The following is an 18926-nucleotide window of genomic DNA, read 5'->3' as shown; positions in this document are numbered from 1 at the left end:
TGCTGTGTGTCGGACTTACAGATGGGGTCCTTGATGAGAACCATCTTGTCGGTCTCAATGAAAGGTCCCATGCCGATGATGTTCTCAGCTGCGATCCTGAAGAAGTAGCCCTTGCCGTCGATGAGTCCCTGCACCACGGCGTTGTTCCTCGTCACCGTGTAGGACACCGAGGTCCAGCCCATGCGGTCCGACTCCCTCTTCTCGATGATGTAGTTGGTGATGGCTGAGCCGCCATCGTCCTCGGGGGAGTACCAGGTCAGTTTGCAGGAGTCGTTGGTCAGGTTCTCGCCGGCGAAGGGGACACCAACCGGTCCGGGGACATCTGGAGGGAGGGGAGAGGCGGACAGAAACCTCAGATTAAAAGTTCTAGTTTTACTTTAAGTTAATTAAATCTACGTTCAGGTATATCTACATGCAAATACGGCAGCTCTTAACAAATTTCTGATAACTGTTCTTCTCTCTGGATGAAGGACCATCCCGGTCAGGCTGACTCACCCAGGACCTCGACGATGATGGCCTTCTTCCTCTCTCCGCCCTCGTTCTTGGCACTCAGCGTGTACATGCCCTGGTGTTGGCGTTTGCAGTTCTTGATGATCAGCGAATTCGAAATGCCCGTCGTCTCCACCACGGCCTCTTTGGGCACCTCGCCGTCGTCTCTGCACCAGGTGATCTGCGGTGCGGGTTTACCGGACACGTAGGCGATGATGCGGATGGTGCCACCGGCGTGGACCACGATTTTCTCCTTCACCGAGGCGTCCAGGTCCATCTCAGGAGGAACTGGAGGAGAAGGTGAGGATTTGTTTATAACAAAATGTTCCTACCATCAGAAACACTGCTTGTCGGGACCACAGTTAAATGTCTTACTTGTTCTGTCTTTGAGCTCGATCAGCTCAGACACGAGTCCTGGATCTCCTTCTCCGGCGGCGTTCACTGCTCGGACTCTGAAGCGGTACAGACCACCTTCCTTCAGGCCAGCCACCACGAACTTGGTTCCTCTGATCTCTGTGTCCTTCGCCTGCAGAGAGACGAGAGATCAGGGCACACACAACAACTATCAACTATCCAGATTCACTGAAATGAAAACTCAACAGGTTCATTGTTAACGTCTTCATGTTTCATATTTTATTACATTCTAATTTCTGAAGAGGTTCACATCTCCGTACCTTCTCCCAGCCCTCCTCGCTCTCGGGCTCCTTCTCCTCCTCCTCGCTCATCATCAGCAGCTTCCTCTGAGCCTTTTTCTCCTCCTCCTCCTTGTTCACTTCCTGGTACTCTAGGATGTAGCCTGTGACTTTTGACCCTCCGTCCACCTGAGGCGGGATCCACTCCAGCTCCACCGTCGACTTCGTCCAGTCCGTCACCTTCGGGGTCGGCGGCCCGGGAGGCTCTGCACGCACACACAAATACTGTAAGTTCGGTTTCAGCATCATCAGATCAAACTCACAGAAGTTTAGTCTGGACGTTACTGGACATTTCCCAGAGCTTTTAGTCACATCATGAAGGCCACAAAATCTGGCTGAAAGTTGTGGAAAACTTCCTGTATGTGGACCTTGTGCTAACGAATGTTTACAGCGATTAAGGTGATGAGCATGACTATAAGTTGGTGTGACCTTGTCTCGATTACAGAAACAGGTTGATTCAAAGACTTACTTGCTTATTTTTTTTAGTTTGATTTCATCCTTTAGGACACAAATTCATTTTACTTTGTTTTGCTTTTCCATTTCTGACGTGCCAGCTGGCTCACATATCCATAACTTGTGCCTATTGCTGAAAATGGATATCTATCAGCCAGCAGTGATTACGTAGAGGGTCAGATTTACATTCAGGTACAAGAGTGTGTATGTTACATCTTAACAGTGATGTCTTCACATTTATTTTTAGGTCTTTTTGCTTTCTGGCTCTCTAATGAGTTTAAAGAAGGCGTGAAGACATGAACAGTTTGAGAAATTAAATATTTAACGACTGTAATACAGTGAAAATGTCTTTCTTACTGATGGGGTCTCTGCAGAGTATGGGGTCAGAAGGCAGGCTGGGAAGACCACAGCCGGCGGCATTGACAGCGATGACCCTGAACTGGTACATGGCGCCCTCCAGCAGGCCAGTGACGTCCCAGTTGTTGCCCAGCGGCAGAGCGCGGATTGGCTCGCGGGTGACGCGGGCCCAGCGCTTGGCGGTGGTCTCCTTCTTCTCGACGATGTAGCCGGTGATGGAGGAGCCGCCGTCGTATTTAGGCTCGTCCCAGTTGACGGTCATGGACTCCAGACAGACGTCTGTCACAGTCGGTTTCTCACACTGACCCGGGACGGCTGCAGGTTTTAGATAATGTTGTTATTGATCTTGGAAGTGAACTAGCCAACTAATAATACTATTAATATTATCTAATATTATAATTAATAATGTTCATAGTTAAGGAATTTTATAAGGAACCTTTGACTAAAGAAAAAACTCATAATTAGAGCAGGCTGATCTGGACTCACTGAAGAGGTTTCTGGCTTTCTCCTGCTCGCTGACCACCGGTGGCCCGACTCCAAACTTGTTCTGGGCCATGACTCTGAACTCGTACTGGTGGTTCTCCGTCAGCCGGTTCACCGTGTAGGCACACTCCTTGGGGTCGTTGGAAACGTGGACCCAGGACTTCCTGTTGTCCTCGCGCTTCTCAACCACGTAGTTGGTGATCTTGGATCCGCCGTCGTCTGTGGGGGGGTTCCAGGCAAGGCCGATCCTGTCCGCAAACACCTCGGTAAATTTGATTGGTCCGACAGGTGGGCCGGGAGGTCCTGGGGGGGGGATGGAGGGAAGGTGAGTCACATTTGTTTTAAAATGAAACATTCATGTAGCCTCAACACGGGAAGATATCATTCTCTGGAAAAGCTGCAAAGAACAAATATGTTTATTTTTTTTACCGAATAAACCACCTCAAACATGACTATCAAACCTGTCATCAATTAAAATGTTTTTGTTTCTTGATTTTAAATAAATGGTAATTGTTCATTCGCTAATAACTGTCCAATTCTCACGCAGCACATTTACAGTTTACAATAACAGGGTGAATTCAGTGCAACTTGCAATTTTAACCAAATCACTGCAACTTTTCGGTCAACGCCAGCAATCTCACTTCCTTGTTTAGAACACGCAGCGGACATGTGTGATACCAATGTCTCACATTTGTCTTACAAAAATAACAGCAAAGGGACGTGAAGACCAGGATCCAGATCTTCTTTACCAAAGAGGGAAACTGTTCTGAAGAACGTGCAGTGTCGTGGTCGAACATAAAGGAAACTGTGTCCCGAAAAAACTCTTTTCCGCCGCAAAACATACGGAGAGAATGTCAGAAACACATGGAGGACGTCAGACGAGACACTGAGACATAGGCTGCTGCTTCCCGGTCAGCTGCAGGACAGAACCAAGGTCAGCTCGTTTAAATATGCAGGGTTAGGGTTAGTGTCAGGCCCGCCAAGTCCTGGAGGGACTGTTTGATGATTCAACTACAATTCTAAAGTTGAAACATCACAACTTTCATCGCAGTTTTTAGAAAAGCTACCATCAAAGTCCCAGCAGTTATTTAAACAGTATATCCTTGATTTCAGACAGAAGTAAACAAAAGCAGCTTCTGATTTCTACCAAACGGTCACTGTGACACGCTATCAGCTGTAGCTAGCTAACTAATTAAGCTAACATTAGCTTCATGAGTTGGTAGAAAACTCCAGGCTGATGTTTTATTGTTTCCAGCTGCTCCTTTGACATGTAATTCTACGAAATCATGTAGTTAGCTAATGATATTCTAACTCTTTTGGCCTCTGATGGTGGTGAACTACTTACTCATGCTAACTATTGCAGGCACCTCACATTAGAGCAGATAAACAGTGTTTGATCTGTCTTACTAGTTACTGTTGCAAAGTTATTATTGGACAATTTCTGTTGGGTGTTAAGACAAGTGTTCAGGTTTCTCACCAAGCACGCTGAGCTTGATGTCCTTGGTGACGCTGCCTAGGCTGTTGCTGGCTGTCAGGCTGTAGAGGGCGCTGTCGAGCCTGCTGGCCTGCTGGATCAGCAGCGTGCACTTGTCCTGGGTCACCAGTTTGTTGATGTGCTGGTCGTAATGGATGGCGGCCTTCTCCTCAGGCTTGGCCAGGCTGGCCTTCTGCCAGGTGAGCGTGGGGAAAGGACAGCCGCTCACCCTCGCCACAACGCTGACATCACAGCCCTCCTCGCCCTCCATGGCCTCACGCAGCTCAATGGTGGGAGCGCCTGCAGAAAGAAAGGAGATTCTTCATTAAGTGGCCGGCAGTTAACAACGTTTAAAATTCTTTCTGAGGCTCCCAGTAGTTGTTCAACCAGGAGTGAAACTGTTCCACTTTTCTGTCCCCAGTGGTATAAAAATGTCAGTCTTAAAACTCAGTGCTTGTATAGTCCTAACTGAAAAAGGTGAAACAGGTAGCCTGTAATTGGCTGAAGCGCCTGTTACTCACATGTCTGATCCTTGATGACCAGGGGTCCAGCAGTGGTGGAGGGTCGGCTGGGTCCAGCGGCGTTCACAGCTTTTACTCTGAACTCATATTCTGTTCCCTGGGGGTCAACGACAAGACAATTGTAATACACTACAGTAATATCTGGATCAGCATGGGCTGATCATATCTGACATCTGATATATAACATATCTGATCATATCATGGGCTGGGGTCTCAGCCTCACCTCTCCACTGGCTTCAAACAGTATTTCTCAAGCAGGAACATATTCTACCAGTCCATCAGTTATAACTCTACATCAAATTAATTTATGGTTCCTCGAGGTTCCAATTTTGGGTGCTTCTGTTGTCACTTAGTATGTAACAGTAATGAACAATACACTTTATTTGAATGCATCTTTTCAAAACCACAACGTTTAAGCACAATTTGATTACTAAACACAGATACAGCAGGTATAAAAAATAAACCAAAAAATGAACATATGACACAATAAAATGGGTTAAAAAGACTTAAAGAGCAACCTAACATCCCGATTTGTTTGAACACAACCTCTGCACAAATGAAAAGCTCACTGCTGCCTGGAATCTATATGAAATGTAAACCCACTGGTATACAAGCTCCACCCTGTGCTAAGAACTGTTACTGAGCATTAGTGGAGACCTATTATGGCTTATGACTTATGTACAATTTAAGAATGTTGGATGTTTATGTAAAACATGGCCAAAGCTTCAAATAATGAGTATTTTAAAAGAAATCCCTGTGAGCCAAAACCTCAGATTTCCTCCTGTTCTGAACGCTTTTCAACTGCTTTTTCTACCAACGTTGTTCCATGTATGGTCATTTGCTCCCACAGCAACGCTCAGTCTGCATGTTCCGCCCAGAAACAACAACAACAGCCTGGTAACATGCTTCAGGTCTTGGCCAATCAGAAGAGAGTGGGCTTTGAGCCTTACAGAGACAGGAGCATCTACAGCTTGTTTCAGACAGAGGCTGAAATGAAGGCCTACACGAAGTGTATAATTTTTGAATTTTGAATCATGCAAAGCTGCCATACAGGAGTCATAGAACTACAATATAGGACTGGAAAAGCAGTAGAATAGGTCTCTAATAAAGGAGGAAAGTAGTAAAGTGAGAGAGGTGTGATCCTTTAAAGGAGATAGACTGACCTCCTTCAGGTCCTCCACCACGAAGGTGAGCTCCTCCACATCCCTCTTGTTGCACTGCTTCCAGGTCTCCTTCTCCTTGCCGCTGGTGTCCCAGCTCAAACGCTCAATAATGTAATGCTTCACCGGCGCGCCGCCATTGTTTTTGGGAGGCTCCCAGCTCAGAGTGGTGGTGGTCTTCGTCACCAGGTTGACCTTCAGCTTGGTGGGGGGGTCGGGTGGGTCTGAGGAAGAAGAGGGAGATTAGTAAAACAACTCCACTAAGGTTTTGGCAGATCGTGCTGTATTTCTGTGGCTGGAATAGTAGATCTGTCCTCACAGATGGGGTCTCTGGCCCGGGCGGGTTCACTGGTGACAGTGAACGGGCCGAATCCAAGTCTGTTCTCAGCACGAACCCTGAACAGGTAGTCCTGACCTTCCAGCAGACCTGGCACGACGTAGGCCTGGCTAGCACAGGCTGCATTCACCTGATCACACATCAACCAATTCATCAGTTAATCAATCACCAACAGCAGAATTTATTTAACATGGGTCTTATTCTCATACTTGTGGCTATTCTGACTGTAGCTCAAGCTAACATGATAATTGTGGTGTACATAATAACTGTCTATATCCCACATTCAACTAAAGCAATGTTCACCTTCGTCCAGGCCTTGTCAGTGACACATTTCTTCTCGATAAAGTAGCTCTTGATTCTCTCTCCTCCATCGTTGTCTGGTAGTTTCCAGATCAGTCTCATGGTTGACCGGCTGATGTCAGTAACCCTCAGCTCCTTTGGAGCTCCGGGGACATCTGCACCCGAGAAAAAATTAAAGTCAGAGATCCAAGAACAACAAAACTATGACCCCAACATACACACTTTTACAAAAGGAATTCTGCAGCTCAGGCTCGAGCTTGTAGCAGAACAGTTTAGAGATGTATCCAACCTCGAGGTCTAGATAAAAACAATACAGACATACCGAGGACATTGACTCTGACGTTGACATGTTTCTGTCCGGACTTGTTCTTGGCGGTGATGGTGTAGCGTCCAGAGTGACTCCTCAGACTGACGGGGATGGTCACAGTGGACGTGGTGTCAGTAGACTCAACCTGAATACACAAAAACAGTTCCAAAGTTAGACTAAAATCCAACAACACAACTGACCTGAACAGAAGACAGAGTTCTATTATACTGTTTTATTGCGAAGTAAATCCTTGTGTTTCTTTGTAGGGCCTCACCTCAGAGTCCACAGGCAGTGTGTGCAGCTTGTTCTTCTTGTGCGACTTGGCTTTGCCATCATAGTCCCAGGTTACCTTGGGAACAGGGCGACCCTTGATGCTGGCGGGGATCTTGATCGGATCTCCGGCACGGATGCACAGCAGATCGTCGGCCATTACGTGAATATCGATAGAAGGCGCAACTGTCGGAGTAGAAATATCAGTGGAAACGTCAGTGAAGGACAGAGAGACATGGACAGAAACACATTCGGACAGCAATGAAAGATAACATCTATTTGTTGAAGTTGAAAGTTTAGAGTTGGACATACGTTTGACATCCTCGATGAGAACCTCGCTGGTGCGGGGGCTGGGGTCGGACTCGCCGATGTCGTTGACAGCGATGATCCTGAAGCGGAACCTTTTCAGCTCGCGAAGGCTCGGCACGGTGAACTCAGTGGTGGGGTGCAGCGTGTCGGGGTCGTTGACCCTCACCCAATCAGATGTGCCCTCACCTTGGATCTGGATAATGTAGCCCTTGATGGGGCTTCCTCCGTCCCTCTCTGGTGGACTCCAGGACAACGTGACACTGTGCTTCGTCTTATCAGCCACCACAGGAGCTGCAGGCATGCTAGGAGGAGCTGGAGTGGAGAGGAGCAGTTAGTATCCAATTTGGGAAGATCTTCCAAACTTCCAAAAAACAGAGAAACTAGTCTGTTTAAGATTATTGATGTGGTCAGAGGAGGACTTGTTTTTTTACTCACTGAGTGGGTCGACAGCGAAAGCAGAGTCGGATGGTCCACTGAATGGTCCAGTTCCTGCAGAATTGCAGGCAGCAACCCTGAACTCATACTCTGTTCCTTCGATCAGACGAGTCACCTGGGAGATGGAGAAAATGTGTGGATGCGACTTACTCCTGAGACCATCCTAAAGGACTGTGATCTTCCTTTCTGAAGTGTGAAAGATCTTCCTAATGGCCTGTACCAGACTATCCTGAAGGTCTGTGACATACCATTTTTAAAGGTCTTTAATGGACTTTTCTAAAGCTTTGTGATGGACTTTCCAAAGGACTTCAATGGACCTACCTAAAAGTATGTGATAAAGCATTCTGATGATCTGTGACAGATCTACGGATTTCTCTGTGACAGACTATCCTAAAGGTCAATGATGAGCCATCCTGGAATCTTTAGGTCTGTGTGTACGACAAAATTCTATTTTGGTATGTAGGAGGTCAACAAAATTTGAAAGCAGATCCTACGCTTCCCAGGTGAGAAGTTTCTTAAGGCAGCGCACATAGAGTTGTGAATACTGAGGCAATAATTTATGTTCAACACGAAAAATTGATTCTGTGCCAACATAGAAACAAAGCCCCACCAACTCACCTGGTAATCCCAGCCTTTCATGCCCCTCTTGGTGACTGGCACCTTGTTGACTTTGGCCCAGTAGGCAGTGCCTTTCTCCCTCTTCTCCAGCCAGTAGCCAATAATCATAGACCCGCCGTTGTCTCTGGGAGGCTCCCAGGTTAGCGTCATGGAGGTCTTGGAGTACTCTGCGATGGTTGGTTTCTCTGGAGGGCCTGGAAGGCCGAATGGGTCTGTGATCTGGACTTCCTCTGTTGTGCAGGGGTCGGATATACCATAGCGATTCTCGGCTTTAACCCGGAACAAGTAGGTCTTATTGGTCTCCAGGTTCCACACCTGCAGGAGAGGGAGGTGGCATTTCCATTTAATGCAAAAAGTTCTATTAGAACCCCGTTATCATTATTATTATTGTTGTTGTTGACGTACCCCATATTTCCTCTCAATGATGCTGTTGGTAACCTGTTCCCACTGTGGTTCAGGTGGAGCTTCTTGACCTTCTTCCAGCTCCGGCTCCTCTTTTACTACATGCTTCTTCTCAATAATGTAGTTGGTCAGCTCGCTGCCACCATTATCCAGCGGTGCGTCCCAGTTGAGGTAGCAAGACTCCGCCCTGATGTTGGACACTGCCAAATTCCTGGGTGGAAGTGGCCGGTCTGAGAGGAGAGCACCATACAGTATTTTAGAGTATTTTACATAAGCGCATCCTGTCTTTTCTGCCTCTGATTGAGTCAGTGGCAAGTTTCAACTCACCCAGCACCATGACAGTAGTGGTGTGCTTGGCTGAGCCCATGTTGTTAGACGCAGACACGGTGTAGCTGCCGCGGTCCCTCCTGTTGGCTGCTGGGATGGACAGCGTGGTCTTGCAGTTCATCCGGCCGGTCTCCACCGTCTCTATCAGCAGAGTCTCGGTGGGCGCGATCACCACGTCATCCTTTGTCCACTCGATCTTAGGGATGGGGAGGCCCAGGACATCAGCTGGGATCTCAATGGGCTCACCCTTCCTCACAATAATTGAATCACCTTTGAAGTGCTTCAGCATGTGGACCTCAGGAGCCACTGAGAGGAACAGGATGGGAGCAAAACAAATCAGCACAGAAAGAAAAACACTAGTGCCTACTATTAGCATCCCTAAGGAAATCAGTTTTTCAAATATTCTGTCTTACCTTCATCGTCTTGGATGACCACAGTGAATGGGATGGATGGCTCGCTCTCTCCCAGTAGGTTGGCGCACTTGATCCTGAACTCATACATCCAGTCTTCTTCTAGGCCCTCTACAGTCATGGTCATGTTGGGGCAGATCTCTGTGTTGCAGAGTTCAAAGGCCTGCTGGTCCTGCCTCTTCTTTTCAACGAAGTAGCCGATTACAGGGCTTCCGCCATCATTACGCGGTGGCTTCCAGGTCAGCGTGATGGAGTTCTTGGTGCGCTCGGTGTAGTGGAACTTCTCAGGGTACGATGGTGGGCCTGCAGAACCACCAAAGCAATGATTAGCCTTAAGTGCAAATTTAGACTTTTCTACCAAGATGACTTTTCATCCTACTGAATTCTTGGTCCCACAAAATAATTTCAGCAATCATTTCTGAATTAAAATCAAGTGATTTTAGGCTTACCCTGTGGGTCCACAGCCTTAATGGGTCCAAGCTCTACGGGTGGGCCCATGCCATACTTGTTCTTGGCAATGACGCGGAACATGTAGTCCTGTCCCTCCATGATGCCCACGCACTCGCACTTGGAGGAGGCGGTTTCAATAGGCTGCCTCCATGTGTGCATCTTAAGGTCTCTTCGCTCCACGATGAAGCCGGTCAGGTCGCTGCCTCCATCATCCTCAGGGTCGTCCCAGTTCAGGAAGATCATCTTGCGAGTGACAACAACGGGCTTGAGGTCCGTCACAGGTCCGGGGACGTCTGAAGATGACACAATATTATGCTTATGTATTAATTTTTCATTCATAGCATCAATTCATTGCCAGTTAACAGTCAGGTTTTTTCATCAAGTCCTGCCCTGACTTTCACTCACCCATGACCTCCACTCTGGTTGAAGCAGACTTGCTGCCACTGGGGTTGCAAGCAGAGATCTGGTATTTGCCGCAGTCCTTCCTCTGGACGTTCTTGATTGAAACAATGCTGTCATTGCCCTCTGTGAGGATCTCCACACGGTCTTTGTCAGGTTTGCTGTTGTCCTTGGTCCAGGTGATGGATGGGTAGGGTTTACCTGTGACTGTAGCGGGTACAAGAAGTGTCTCGCCGGCTCTGATGACTACACCGTTCTTGACGGACAGGGCCAGTTCAATCACTGGCAACTCTGGGGAGGGCAACCAGCAACAAGGAAAGATGTCAACAAAAAAAAAAGCTACGAGATTTCGATCAACACTGAATTAGACCACATTTGACCTCTAGGGTTTTGTGGCTGACCTGCAGGATTCCTGACGAACACAGACTCTGTGAATCCTGGTGTTCCCTCTCCGGCAGCGTTGCAGGCGATGACTCTGACTAGGTACTTGGCTCCCTCTCGGACTCCATAGACAGTGAAGGCCCGAGTCTTCCAGGGACGCTCTGTAGACCTGGACCAGTCCTTTGTACCAGCCATGGCCTGAAGAACACCACAGAAACATTAGTCTAAACTGAATGTTTAATATTCAGTGAACAAGAACCTGCAGATACAAATAGAAACAAATGTGATTAAAGCTGAAAAAGTATCAGAGGACTGATGATTTCACCTTATCCACGTGGTATCCCAGGATCTCTCCTCCACCATTGTCAGCAGGTGGGTCCCACTCCACGTCAATGGAGTGGTCGGTAGTCTCCACCACTCGGGCAGTTGGAGGTCCAGGAGGTACTGAATAAACACAGATAAGACACGTTAACTCTGAGACTGACCATAAATATCCTGTTCACAACTCCTGGTGGTTCTTCATGATTCTAGTTTACTCCAAGTTTCTGATTACTGTCTGTAGCAGCATTTTCAACAAGTACTTCTAAACATGTAATTATCCTGGAGAACGGGAGTCAACATGGCGATGCCAATTATTTTCTTCAACTTTGACAGATATGGAAACCTTGATCAGAGTCGCACTGAACATAAAGGAGTTTAGAACTTTTTACGTACGGATTGGAGCCTGAGCTGTCTTGGGTTCGGAGGGGGCGCTGAACTTTCCGGGGCCGGCCTGGTTTTCAGCCGCGACCCTGAATATGTAAGTCAGCCCCTCCAGTAGACCTTCAACATTCAGCTCAGTGTCAGGGACCATGTCCCTGAAAACCAGGACAGAGGGAAACATTCAGAAAATATAGCAAATATATACCTGGTGAACTGGTCTCAGTATGCTTTGTATATTAGTATATTTCCCCAAACATCAGCTAACACCCAGATTTTCCCAGTCTACAAATTCAGATAGAAAAGTCTTCACCTGTTGACACGGGCCCAGTGTGAGCTGTTGATCTCGCGGCGCTCCACCCAGTATCCCAAAATGGGGCTGCCGTTGTCGTTTGGCTGGTTCCAGGTGACCAGCATGCTGTGGGCTGTAATGTCATCAATCTGTGGCTTATCAGGAGCCTCGGGAGTTTCTGAGGAGGAGGAGGAAGAGACCAGACATCAAGTTTTATTTTTAGTCATGCATAGTCATGTTTAGTCATGTTGATTCTTTTCAACGTTGTGCCCAAATTTCACTGCCTGCGATAACGGGTCCACTTGATTAATATCCTAGCGTACGCTGTTGTCGGAGTTAAAAAGTTTTCAACATTAAGTGTTGCATTTATTGCATTCAAGGCAACCTTTCCTACACAACCCATTTCATACAGAGGATAAATTAAATTCACTGACAAAGCAGGGGTAAATTTCAGCATTATATAAACTAAACTTTAAAAAACAACAACATATAAATAGAGTAGCTCATAGATCAAACATGGTATTATTCGGTAAATAATACCATACCGAAAGGATTTTTGGCGATGAGTGGTTTGGAGACGCAGAATGGGCCGGCGCCGTGCTTGTTCTCGGCCCTGACCCTGAAGATGTACTCCTTTTTCTCAATGAGCTTGGGCACCAGGTAGCGGCATCCTCTCAGTGTGGAGGTGACGCTGCTCCAGCCGATCTCCACCTTTGAGTTGTCCTTCTTCTCCAGAGTGTAGTTGAGGATCTCACTGCCGCCGTCATCCAGAGGAGGATCCCACTTGCAAATCACAGAGCTCTTCCTGACCTCCTCAAATCTGAAGTTCACCGGAGGCCCGGGCGTATCTGCGGACAGAGGAAATGATCATGTTACCCATGAAGCTACAGCACATCTTTCTATAGGAGGATGCTGTAAACATTTACTCCCAGTCACTGTATCAACACAGTTATATTGTATTATCCTTTCATTCCTTTAAACTTGTATACTTGTGTAATTTATCTATAGAATAGAGAACAGAGAATGTAAATGAATTCTCACCGAGCACGTTGACCTCGCAGGTCGCCGAGGCGATGCCGTGGTCGTTCTCCACCTTCACCATGTAGACGCCGTGGTCGGCACGGAACGAGTCCCTGATGACGACAGAGGACGCTCCTCTGCGGCTGTTGTCGATGGCCAGACGCTCGTTTATCGTCGGGTAGTCGGTCTCCTCCACCTCCGGCTCTGCCGCCTCTTCTTCCTTCTTCTTCTCCTCCTCCTTCTTCTCCTCTCCTTCTTTCACCTCTCCCTCCTTCTTCTCCTCCTCCTTCTTTTCCTCTCCCTCCTTCTTCTCCTCTTTCTTCTCGGCCTCTCCCTCCTCTTTCTTCACCTCCTCCTTCTTCTCCACCTTCTTCTTCAGGGGTCTTTCGGGCCTCTTGCGGAGCGGCTCGGGCCGGATCACCTGGTTGTTCCAATACCAAGTGATCTCTGGGTACGGCGAGCCAGAGATATTGGCGTCCAGGCAGATCTCGTAACCGCGTTTCACGCTGAGGCCAGACTGCAGGCTGCCGCTCAGGAAAACCTTCGGAGGGTCTGAGAGAAAACAAAAAGTTTTTTTTTTTATCAGAAAACTAATTCTGATCCAGATCTGTTCCTACACTAGACCCTGACCCAGTAGACAGGTCAGAGCTGTGGCCTTCTAACGTTGTGTTCATTGATTTGTTGACTTTTTTTTTTTTTTTAATACCAGCACTGCCTGCAAATTTGTTGCTGGCCTAGTTCTGTCCAAAGCTCACTGTTACATCTTGTTTGTTTGATTGGTACAAAAAAGTGCCGGACTAGTTTGGATCGGGAGAAGCAACGTCCTGCAATCGGGGCTGGTTGCCTGGGAACTGGTCCTAACCAAGAAAGAGTCAGGAAGCAGGTGGATTTTGCCGGGCTAGCTGTGTCCTCATTTTGCTGTAGCTTCATACTTAGCATACAGACATGAGAGTGGGAACATCTGGCTCTCAGAGAGGAAGAGCATTCTTTCTGTGCTGGCCAAAGACACTTTCAGTAAGTTAGAGAGTTGTTTCAGTCATGTATAGATGAATTATTGGGATCAGGGGGACAGAGAAAATCCCCTCTGTTCGCTCGGTCGAAGGAGGATGATAAGAGTTTGTTTTGTTACAGAATTTGATGATAAGAGTTTGTTTTGTTACAGAATTTGATGATAAGAGTTTGTTTTGTTACAGAATTTGATGATAAGAGTTTGTTTTGTATGAATTTGTCTTTGCCCTACAATGTGTTTTGAGGTGAGCAGGAGCTCATGTCATCCTTACCAATGGTATTGGAGGCCTTGACGAACGGTGGGCTGCGTGACGGCTCACTGAGCCCGGCGGCGTTTTCAGCTGTGACTCTGAAGGTATAGTTCTTGCCCTCCGTCAGCCCTCTGACGGTGTAGGACAGGACGGGCACCAGGAAGTCGTTGCATCTCTCCCACTTGTCCTCGCCCTTCTGCTGCTTCTCCAGGATGTAGCCCATGATCTTGCAGCCGCCGTCATACATGGGAGGCTTCCAGGTCAGGGTGACGGTGCTGGATGTGGGGTTGTGGGTCTCCACGTCCACCGGAGGGTCGGGAGCATCTGGGACCAGAGATTTTACTTAGACTTCTCTTGGACACAAACTGCGTTTTTATTAATACATTGGTTTCATTTACTCATCTGAGGAACTAAATATGTACAGCAACAGAGTTTCTATAATTTAACAGATTTAAGAATGTTCTGATCTTAATCATGTTTACAACAAAATGATCAATCTCAGGTAACGAATATCAGGAAAAACATTTGCCTTTCAACAATTAAAACATTATCTAATTTTCACGCATCAAATAAGGAACGTCGGTTTCTTCTTACGTTTCTGGTCCTCTGCGATGACCGGGTTGCGGAGCTCAAGGAACTCTCCTCCTCCGATCTTGTTGACGGCCTGGACTCTGAAGTAGTACTCTCCGTTGGGAATGAGGTCTTTGACGGTCCAGCTCAGCTTGTTTTCTCCGGACATCATGTTGACATATGTCCTCCTGCCGGCCTCACGCCGCTGCACACGCACCAACAAATAACACACAAAATAAACATCAGCTTCACTGTCCTCCTGGCTCTGAGGTCAGATTTTAAACCATCATCGCAGCTCAAAAATAAAAATAGTGCTGCCATCTCAGACCTGCAGGACGTAGTGAAGGATGGGGCTGCCGCCGTCGTAGTCCGGAGGCTCCCAGGTCACTTTACAGGAGCTCTTTGTGATCTCAGAGGCCACAATTTCCTTACAGGGACCAGGAAGACCTAAAGACAGAGAGACAGAGACGTGTTATAAAGTAACCTGCTGCTCAGAGTCCAGGAGATTGAGGTTATCGTGTAAGAACGGGACATGTGTGACTGGGTACCGATGACTTTGACGTTGATGGTGGCGCTGGCGGCTCCCAGTTTGTTCTCCAGAGTAACTTTGTACTGTCCGGCATCAGCGTGAAGGCTGCTGTCGATCTCCAGGTGACAGGAAGTATACTCCTTCCTGTTGGACACAAACAATCAGTCACTGCTGCTCACTCAGACTACAAAATACCCCGGAGCAGATACAGGAGCGTTGCAGAAAACCGACCTGAAGCCGAGGCGTTCGTCGGCCTTCAGCTCCTTGCCGTCTTTGTGCCAGGTGATTCTGGGCGAGGGGACGGCGCTGAAGGGAACCGGGATGTGCAGCTTCTCTGTTTCCACAACAACCAGGTCCAGAGTCTGGAACTCCAGCGTCGGGTTACCTGGAAACACAGGGGGAAACCCACCATTAGTGTCAGTTCGAGGATTTACAGAGCTTTGCACGGCGTTAAGCCCAGCAGACGGTCTTACAGTCAGATTCTTTGGCGAAGACGTTCTCAGAGATGTCGGAGGGCTCGCTGACTCCAACAGCGTTGATGGCTCGAACTCTCAGGATATATTCCTTCTCGGGGACCACGCCCTCCTCCACTCGATACTTCAGCTCCTTCACTGGACGGGAGTTAACCCTCATCCACTTCTCTGTCCCAGCCTGGCACATCTCAATGTGGTAGCCGCTGATGGGACATCCGCCATCCCTCTGTGGAGGCTTCCAGGCGATGGACAGGAAGTCCCGGCTGGCACCGGTAACGTGCAGCTCAACGGGCGGTGATGGGGCACCTGGAAGGGATGGAATAGATGTATTCGGACTCATTCTCCACTTTTCTATGATTTTTTGACGAACCATTAATCATCACCGGACCGACCTGTTGGGTCTTCGATGGTGAGGATCTCAGTGGGCTCGCTCGGATGACCGGCGCCGGCCTCGTTCTCGGCTCTGACCTGGAACTGAACCTCTGTTCCCTCGATGACGTCTGTCACTCTGTACTTACAGTCTGGACCGGAAGTCTTCCCGCACTTCACCCAGCGAGTTCCAAGCTTCTCCTTCTTCTCAAGCGAATACCTGGAGGGCAGGGTCACAGAAAGGTGAACACACTGTCATACTGTAACACCGGTGAAGTAAATCTGGAATAAACAAGTGTAAGACCAAAATATAGTGTCATTGGTACATTTGGGTGAAACCCCCCACCTGAGTATGGGTCTGCCACCGTCATTTTTAGGTTCCTCCCACTGCAGGTCCACATATCTCTTGCTCACAGCGTCAACAGTAAGGGCGTATGGTGGCCCGGGAGTAGCTGTAACAAAACAAACTCTTATCATCCTCCTTCGACCGAGCGAACAGAGGGGATTTTCTCTGTCCCCCTGATCCCAATAATTCATCTATACATGACTGAAACAACTCTCTAACTTACTGAAAGTGTCTTTGGCCAGCACAGAGTCAGGCAGCTCGCAGAACGGTCCGACGCCCACAGCGTTCTCGGCTGCGACGCGGAACACGTAGAGCGATCCTTCGTTGAGCGGCGTCACGGTATACTTTAGCTCCTTGACCGTGGTATCAACAGCCTGCCAACCTTTACGCCTGACGTCACGTTTCTCCACCACGTAGTTGGTGATGGCCGAGCCTCCATTGCGCTCGGGCACCGTCCACTTCAGCTCGGCGCTGTTCCTGCTGATGCTGATGACCTCCAACCAGCGAGGAGCCGTAGGAGGGTCTGAGGAGATTAGGACAAAGTCATATGTTGGGCGTCATCTGGGTAATAGTTATACAAGGAAGGTTAAAATTAAGGGCAACCGGACTTGGTTGAAGATACTTGAAGACATTTTGTCTCTTATCGGAGAAGCTTCTTCAGTTCTGACTGACTAGGGAATCCCAGCTATTTCACCTCTGTGGAGTCGTAATCAAAGTCTATTAAGTCCAGTTGCCCTAAATTTTAACTTGGATAATTGGCATGTTGGTCTGTTCTAGTTCAACGGGTCTATTTTAGAACATCAGTTCGACTAAATATCAGTTCCTCTTACTGAGTCTTTCTTTGCAGAGCACTGGATCACTGGGTTCGCTGGGTTCGCTCTCCCCGGCCACGTTAACGGCTCGCACCCTGAATGAGTACTCCTGCTTTTCCATGAGGCCCTTCAGGAAGTGCTCCAGGATGCTGATGTCCTCTGCAACGCGGATCCAGTCCACAGTGCCGCTCTTGAGCATCTCAATGACGTAGCTGTCGATCTTTGCTCCGCCGTCGTGCTCTGGTTTGGTCCACATCAGGAAGCAGGAAGTCTTAGCCACATCCTTCACCGTGGGTTTACCGGGAGGCCATGGAGGATCTGGAAGAGTTAGACCACGATGCTTTTAATGCTCTGAAAGTATTTTAGGTGCATACACGACTGAAGTGAGTGGGAAAATGTTTTTGTACCGATAGGATCTTTGACAAGGATCGGATCTGTCTCCTTGCTGGGTTTTCCAGTTCCGGCCAGATTCTCAGCTAGGACTCTGAACTTGTACTTCTTCCTGGTGGGAAGACCTTTGACTCTACAGAAGGACACATCACATCAACACAATGAACCCTTAAAAAGCAGCACAGTGTAAAACTCTTGGTCTTCCTTGAAAAAGAGATGTTTAATCTCAATGAGACCTGAGCTGTTTGAATAAAGCTTAAATAAAAACAATAAAGACAGTACAGCAGTTAGACTCACCTGTAGTTGGTGTCCTTGATGGGCAGCTTGTTGCATCTCATCCATCTGTCGTGGTCAGGTTCATATCTCTCCACCCAGTATCCAGTGATGGGGCTTCCTCCGTCCTCTTCAGGCTCGTACCAGTTCAGAGTCACAGAGTCCTTGGCGATATCTGAAGGCTCCAGCTTGTAAGGAGCTCCAGGAGTGTCTGAGGGCAAGACAAGATGGATTACGTCAGTCCCAACTAAGGAGATCGACATTTTACACCAGGACTTTTCCTGATCCAAAAACCCTTACAGCGCCTACCCACCTGGACCTGAGATGGAACCAATAAAGAAACAGACTGAACAGACAACAGCTGGACCCAAACAGTTTGACATTTTGGGAAATACGCTTAGCTTTCTTTGGACAGAGCAAGGAGAGCTGTTTCCTGCTGCTTACCGTCTTTATGCTAAGCTAAAAGTAGCTTCATATTTACTGTACAGACGGTCGAGCGGTACCAATCTTCACATCCGACTCTCAAAAAGACAAAACATCAGCCAACGAGTCAAACTCCTCCTTTGAGAATACAAAGACATGTGATGAACCTCAGTCCTTTGGTCAGGTGACCTACCGAAGGGGTATCTGGCGATGATGGATGGGTGTTCAGCCGGTGGGCCGACACCAAACTGGTTCTCAGCAAAGGCTCTGAAGATGTACTCCTTGAACTTGACCAGGCCCACAGCTTTGTACGTGGTCTGTTTAACGGTGGAGGACAGCCGGTGCCAGATCTCACTGTCGGCAGCCCGGCGCTCAACGATGTAGTTGGTGACTTTGGAGCCGCCATCGTCACGCGGAGGGTTCCAGGCCAGGAAGCAGGACTCATTGGTGATCTCAGAGATGTCGAAGGCAGCCGGAGGGCCGGGCTTATCTGTGTGAGGAAAGAGTATTTGACATTAACAACAAACTAACACAGTCATTATGAAAACCTTTCTTTCCCTCTGTTGTCAACTGGTCTTACCGAGGATGTTGACGTCGACGGTGGCAGTGGCGCGGCCGCTGCTGTTGGTGGCCTCTATGATGTAGGTGGAGGTGTCATCTCTCGTGGTCTTGGCGATGGTGACGGTGGAGTGTCCCGGCTTGGTGTCGATGGACACCCTGTCGTCTGGTTTGAGGACCAGGTCGGCCTTGGTCCATTTGACCCGGGGCTCGGGCTTACCTGTCACCTCGGCGGGGAGTTCGATCTTGCTGCCAGCCTTGGCTGTCAGACCGGCCAGCAGCTTGGCATCCAGTTGGATCTCTGGAGGCTCTGCATGGACAATAAAGAGGAGGGGTCGC

At 48.3% G+C, this 18926-nt stretch overlaps 1 protein-coding gene across 1 annotated transcript in view; it reads right to left on the bottom strand.

Annotated features, from left to right (window-relative positions):
• ttn.2 (titin, tandem duplicate 2) overlaps nucleotides 1-18926 on the bottom strand; it is a 217544-nt gene that overhangs the window by 67669 nt on the left and 130949 nt on the right. Inside the window, exons 138-178 of the mRNA XM_046054487.1 lie at nucleotides 18610-18897; nucleotides 18223-18519; nucleotides 17631-17817; nucleotides 17351-17466; nucleotides 16962-17261; nucleotides 16355-16654; nucleotides 16132-16237; nucleotides 15809-16005; nucleotides 15417-15722; nucleotides 15171-15328; nucleotides 14963-15083; nucleotides 14743-14861; nucleotides 14439-14619; nucleotides 13866-14168; nucleotides 12607-13137; nucleotides 12111-12413; nucleotides 11587-11743; nucleotides 11289-11431; nucleotides 10900-11018; nucleotides 10595-10772; nucleotides 10200-10484; nucleotides 9794-10087; nucleotides 9348-9647; nucleotides 8935-9240; nucleotides 8611-8837; nucleotides 8206-8520; nucleotides 7588-7702; nucleotides 7156-7464; nucleotides 6848-7029; nucleotides 6589-6718; nucleotides 6270-6421; nucleotides 5949-6096; nucleotides 5633-5853; nucleotides 4470-4566; nucleotides 3952-4248; nucleotides 2478-2777; nucleotides 1992-2306; nucleotides 1164-1387; nucleotides 865-1015; nucleotides 496-777; nucleotides 20-322 (exon numbers count right to left, since the gene is read on the bottom strand). Coding sequence (XP_045910443.1) covers nucleotides 20-322; nucleotides 496-777; nucleotides 865-1015; nucleotides 1164-1387; nucleotides 1992-2306; nucleotides 2478-2777; nucleotides 3952-4248; nucleotides 4470-4566; nucleotides 5633-5853; nucleotides 5949-6096; nucleotides 6270-6421; nucleotides 6589-6718; nucleotides 6848-7029; nucleotides 7156-7464; nucleotides 7588-7702; nucleotides 8206-8520; nucleotides 8611-8837; nucleotides 8935-9240; nucleotides 9348-9647; nucleotides 9794-10087; nucleotides 10200-10484; nucleotides 10595-10772; nucleotides 10900-11018; nucleotides 11289-11431; nucleotides 11587-11743; nucleotides 12111-12413; nucleotides 12607-13137; nucleotides 13866-14168; nucleotides 14439-14619; nucleotides 14743-14861; nucleotides 14963-15083; nucleotides 15171-15328; nucleotides 15417-15722; nucleotides 15809-16005; nucleotides 16132-16237; nucleotides 16355-16654; nucleotides 16962-17261; nucleotides 17351-17466; nucleotides 17631-17817; nucleotides 18223-18519; nucleotides 18610-18897 — 9363 coding nt within the window. The remainder of the gene's footprint in view (nucleotides 1-19; nucleotides 323-495; nucleotides 778-864; nucleotides 1016-1163; nucleotides 1388-1991; nucleotides 2307-2477; nucleotides 2778-3951; nucleotides 4249-4469; nucleotides 4567-5632; nucleotides 5854-5948; nucleotides 6097-6269; nucleotides 6422-6588; nucleotides 6719-6847; nucleotides 7030-7155; nucleotides 7465-7587; nucleotides 7703-8205; nucleotides 8521-8610; nucleotides 8838-8934; nucleotides 9241-9347; nucleotides 9648-9793; nucleotides 10088-10199; nucleotides 10485-10594; nucleotides 10773-10899; nucleotides 11019-11288; nucleotides 11432-11586; nucleotides 11744-12110; nucleotides 12414-12606; nucleotides 13138-13865; nucleotides 14169-14438; nucleotides 14620-14742; nucleotides 14862-14962; nucleotides 15084-15170; nucleotides 15329-15416; nucleotides 15723-15808; nucleotides 16006-16131; nucleotides 16238-16354; nucleotides 16655-16961; nucleotides 17262-17350; nucleotides 17467-17630; nucleotides 17818-18222; nucleotides 18520-18609; nucleotides 18898-18926) is intronic.

Source organism: Micropterus dolomieu, linkage group LG07 (genome assembly GCF_021292245.1).
Source record: "Micropterus dolomieu isolate WLL.071019.BEF.003 ecotype Adirondacks linkage group LG07, ASM2129224v1, whole genome shotgun sequence".
NCBI lineage: Eukaryota > Metazoa > Chordata > Actinopteri > Centrarchiformes > Centrarchidae > Micropterus > Micropterus dolomieu.
The sequence above is the reverse complement of the archived record's forward strand: the minus strand, read 5'-3'. Positions and strand labels throughout refer to the sequence as shown.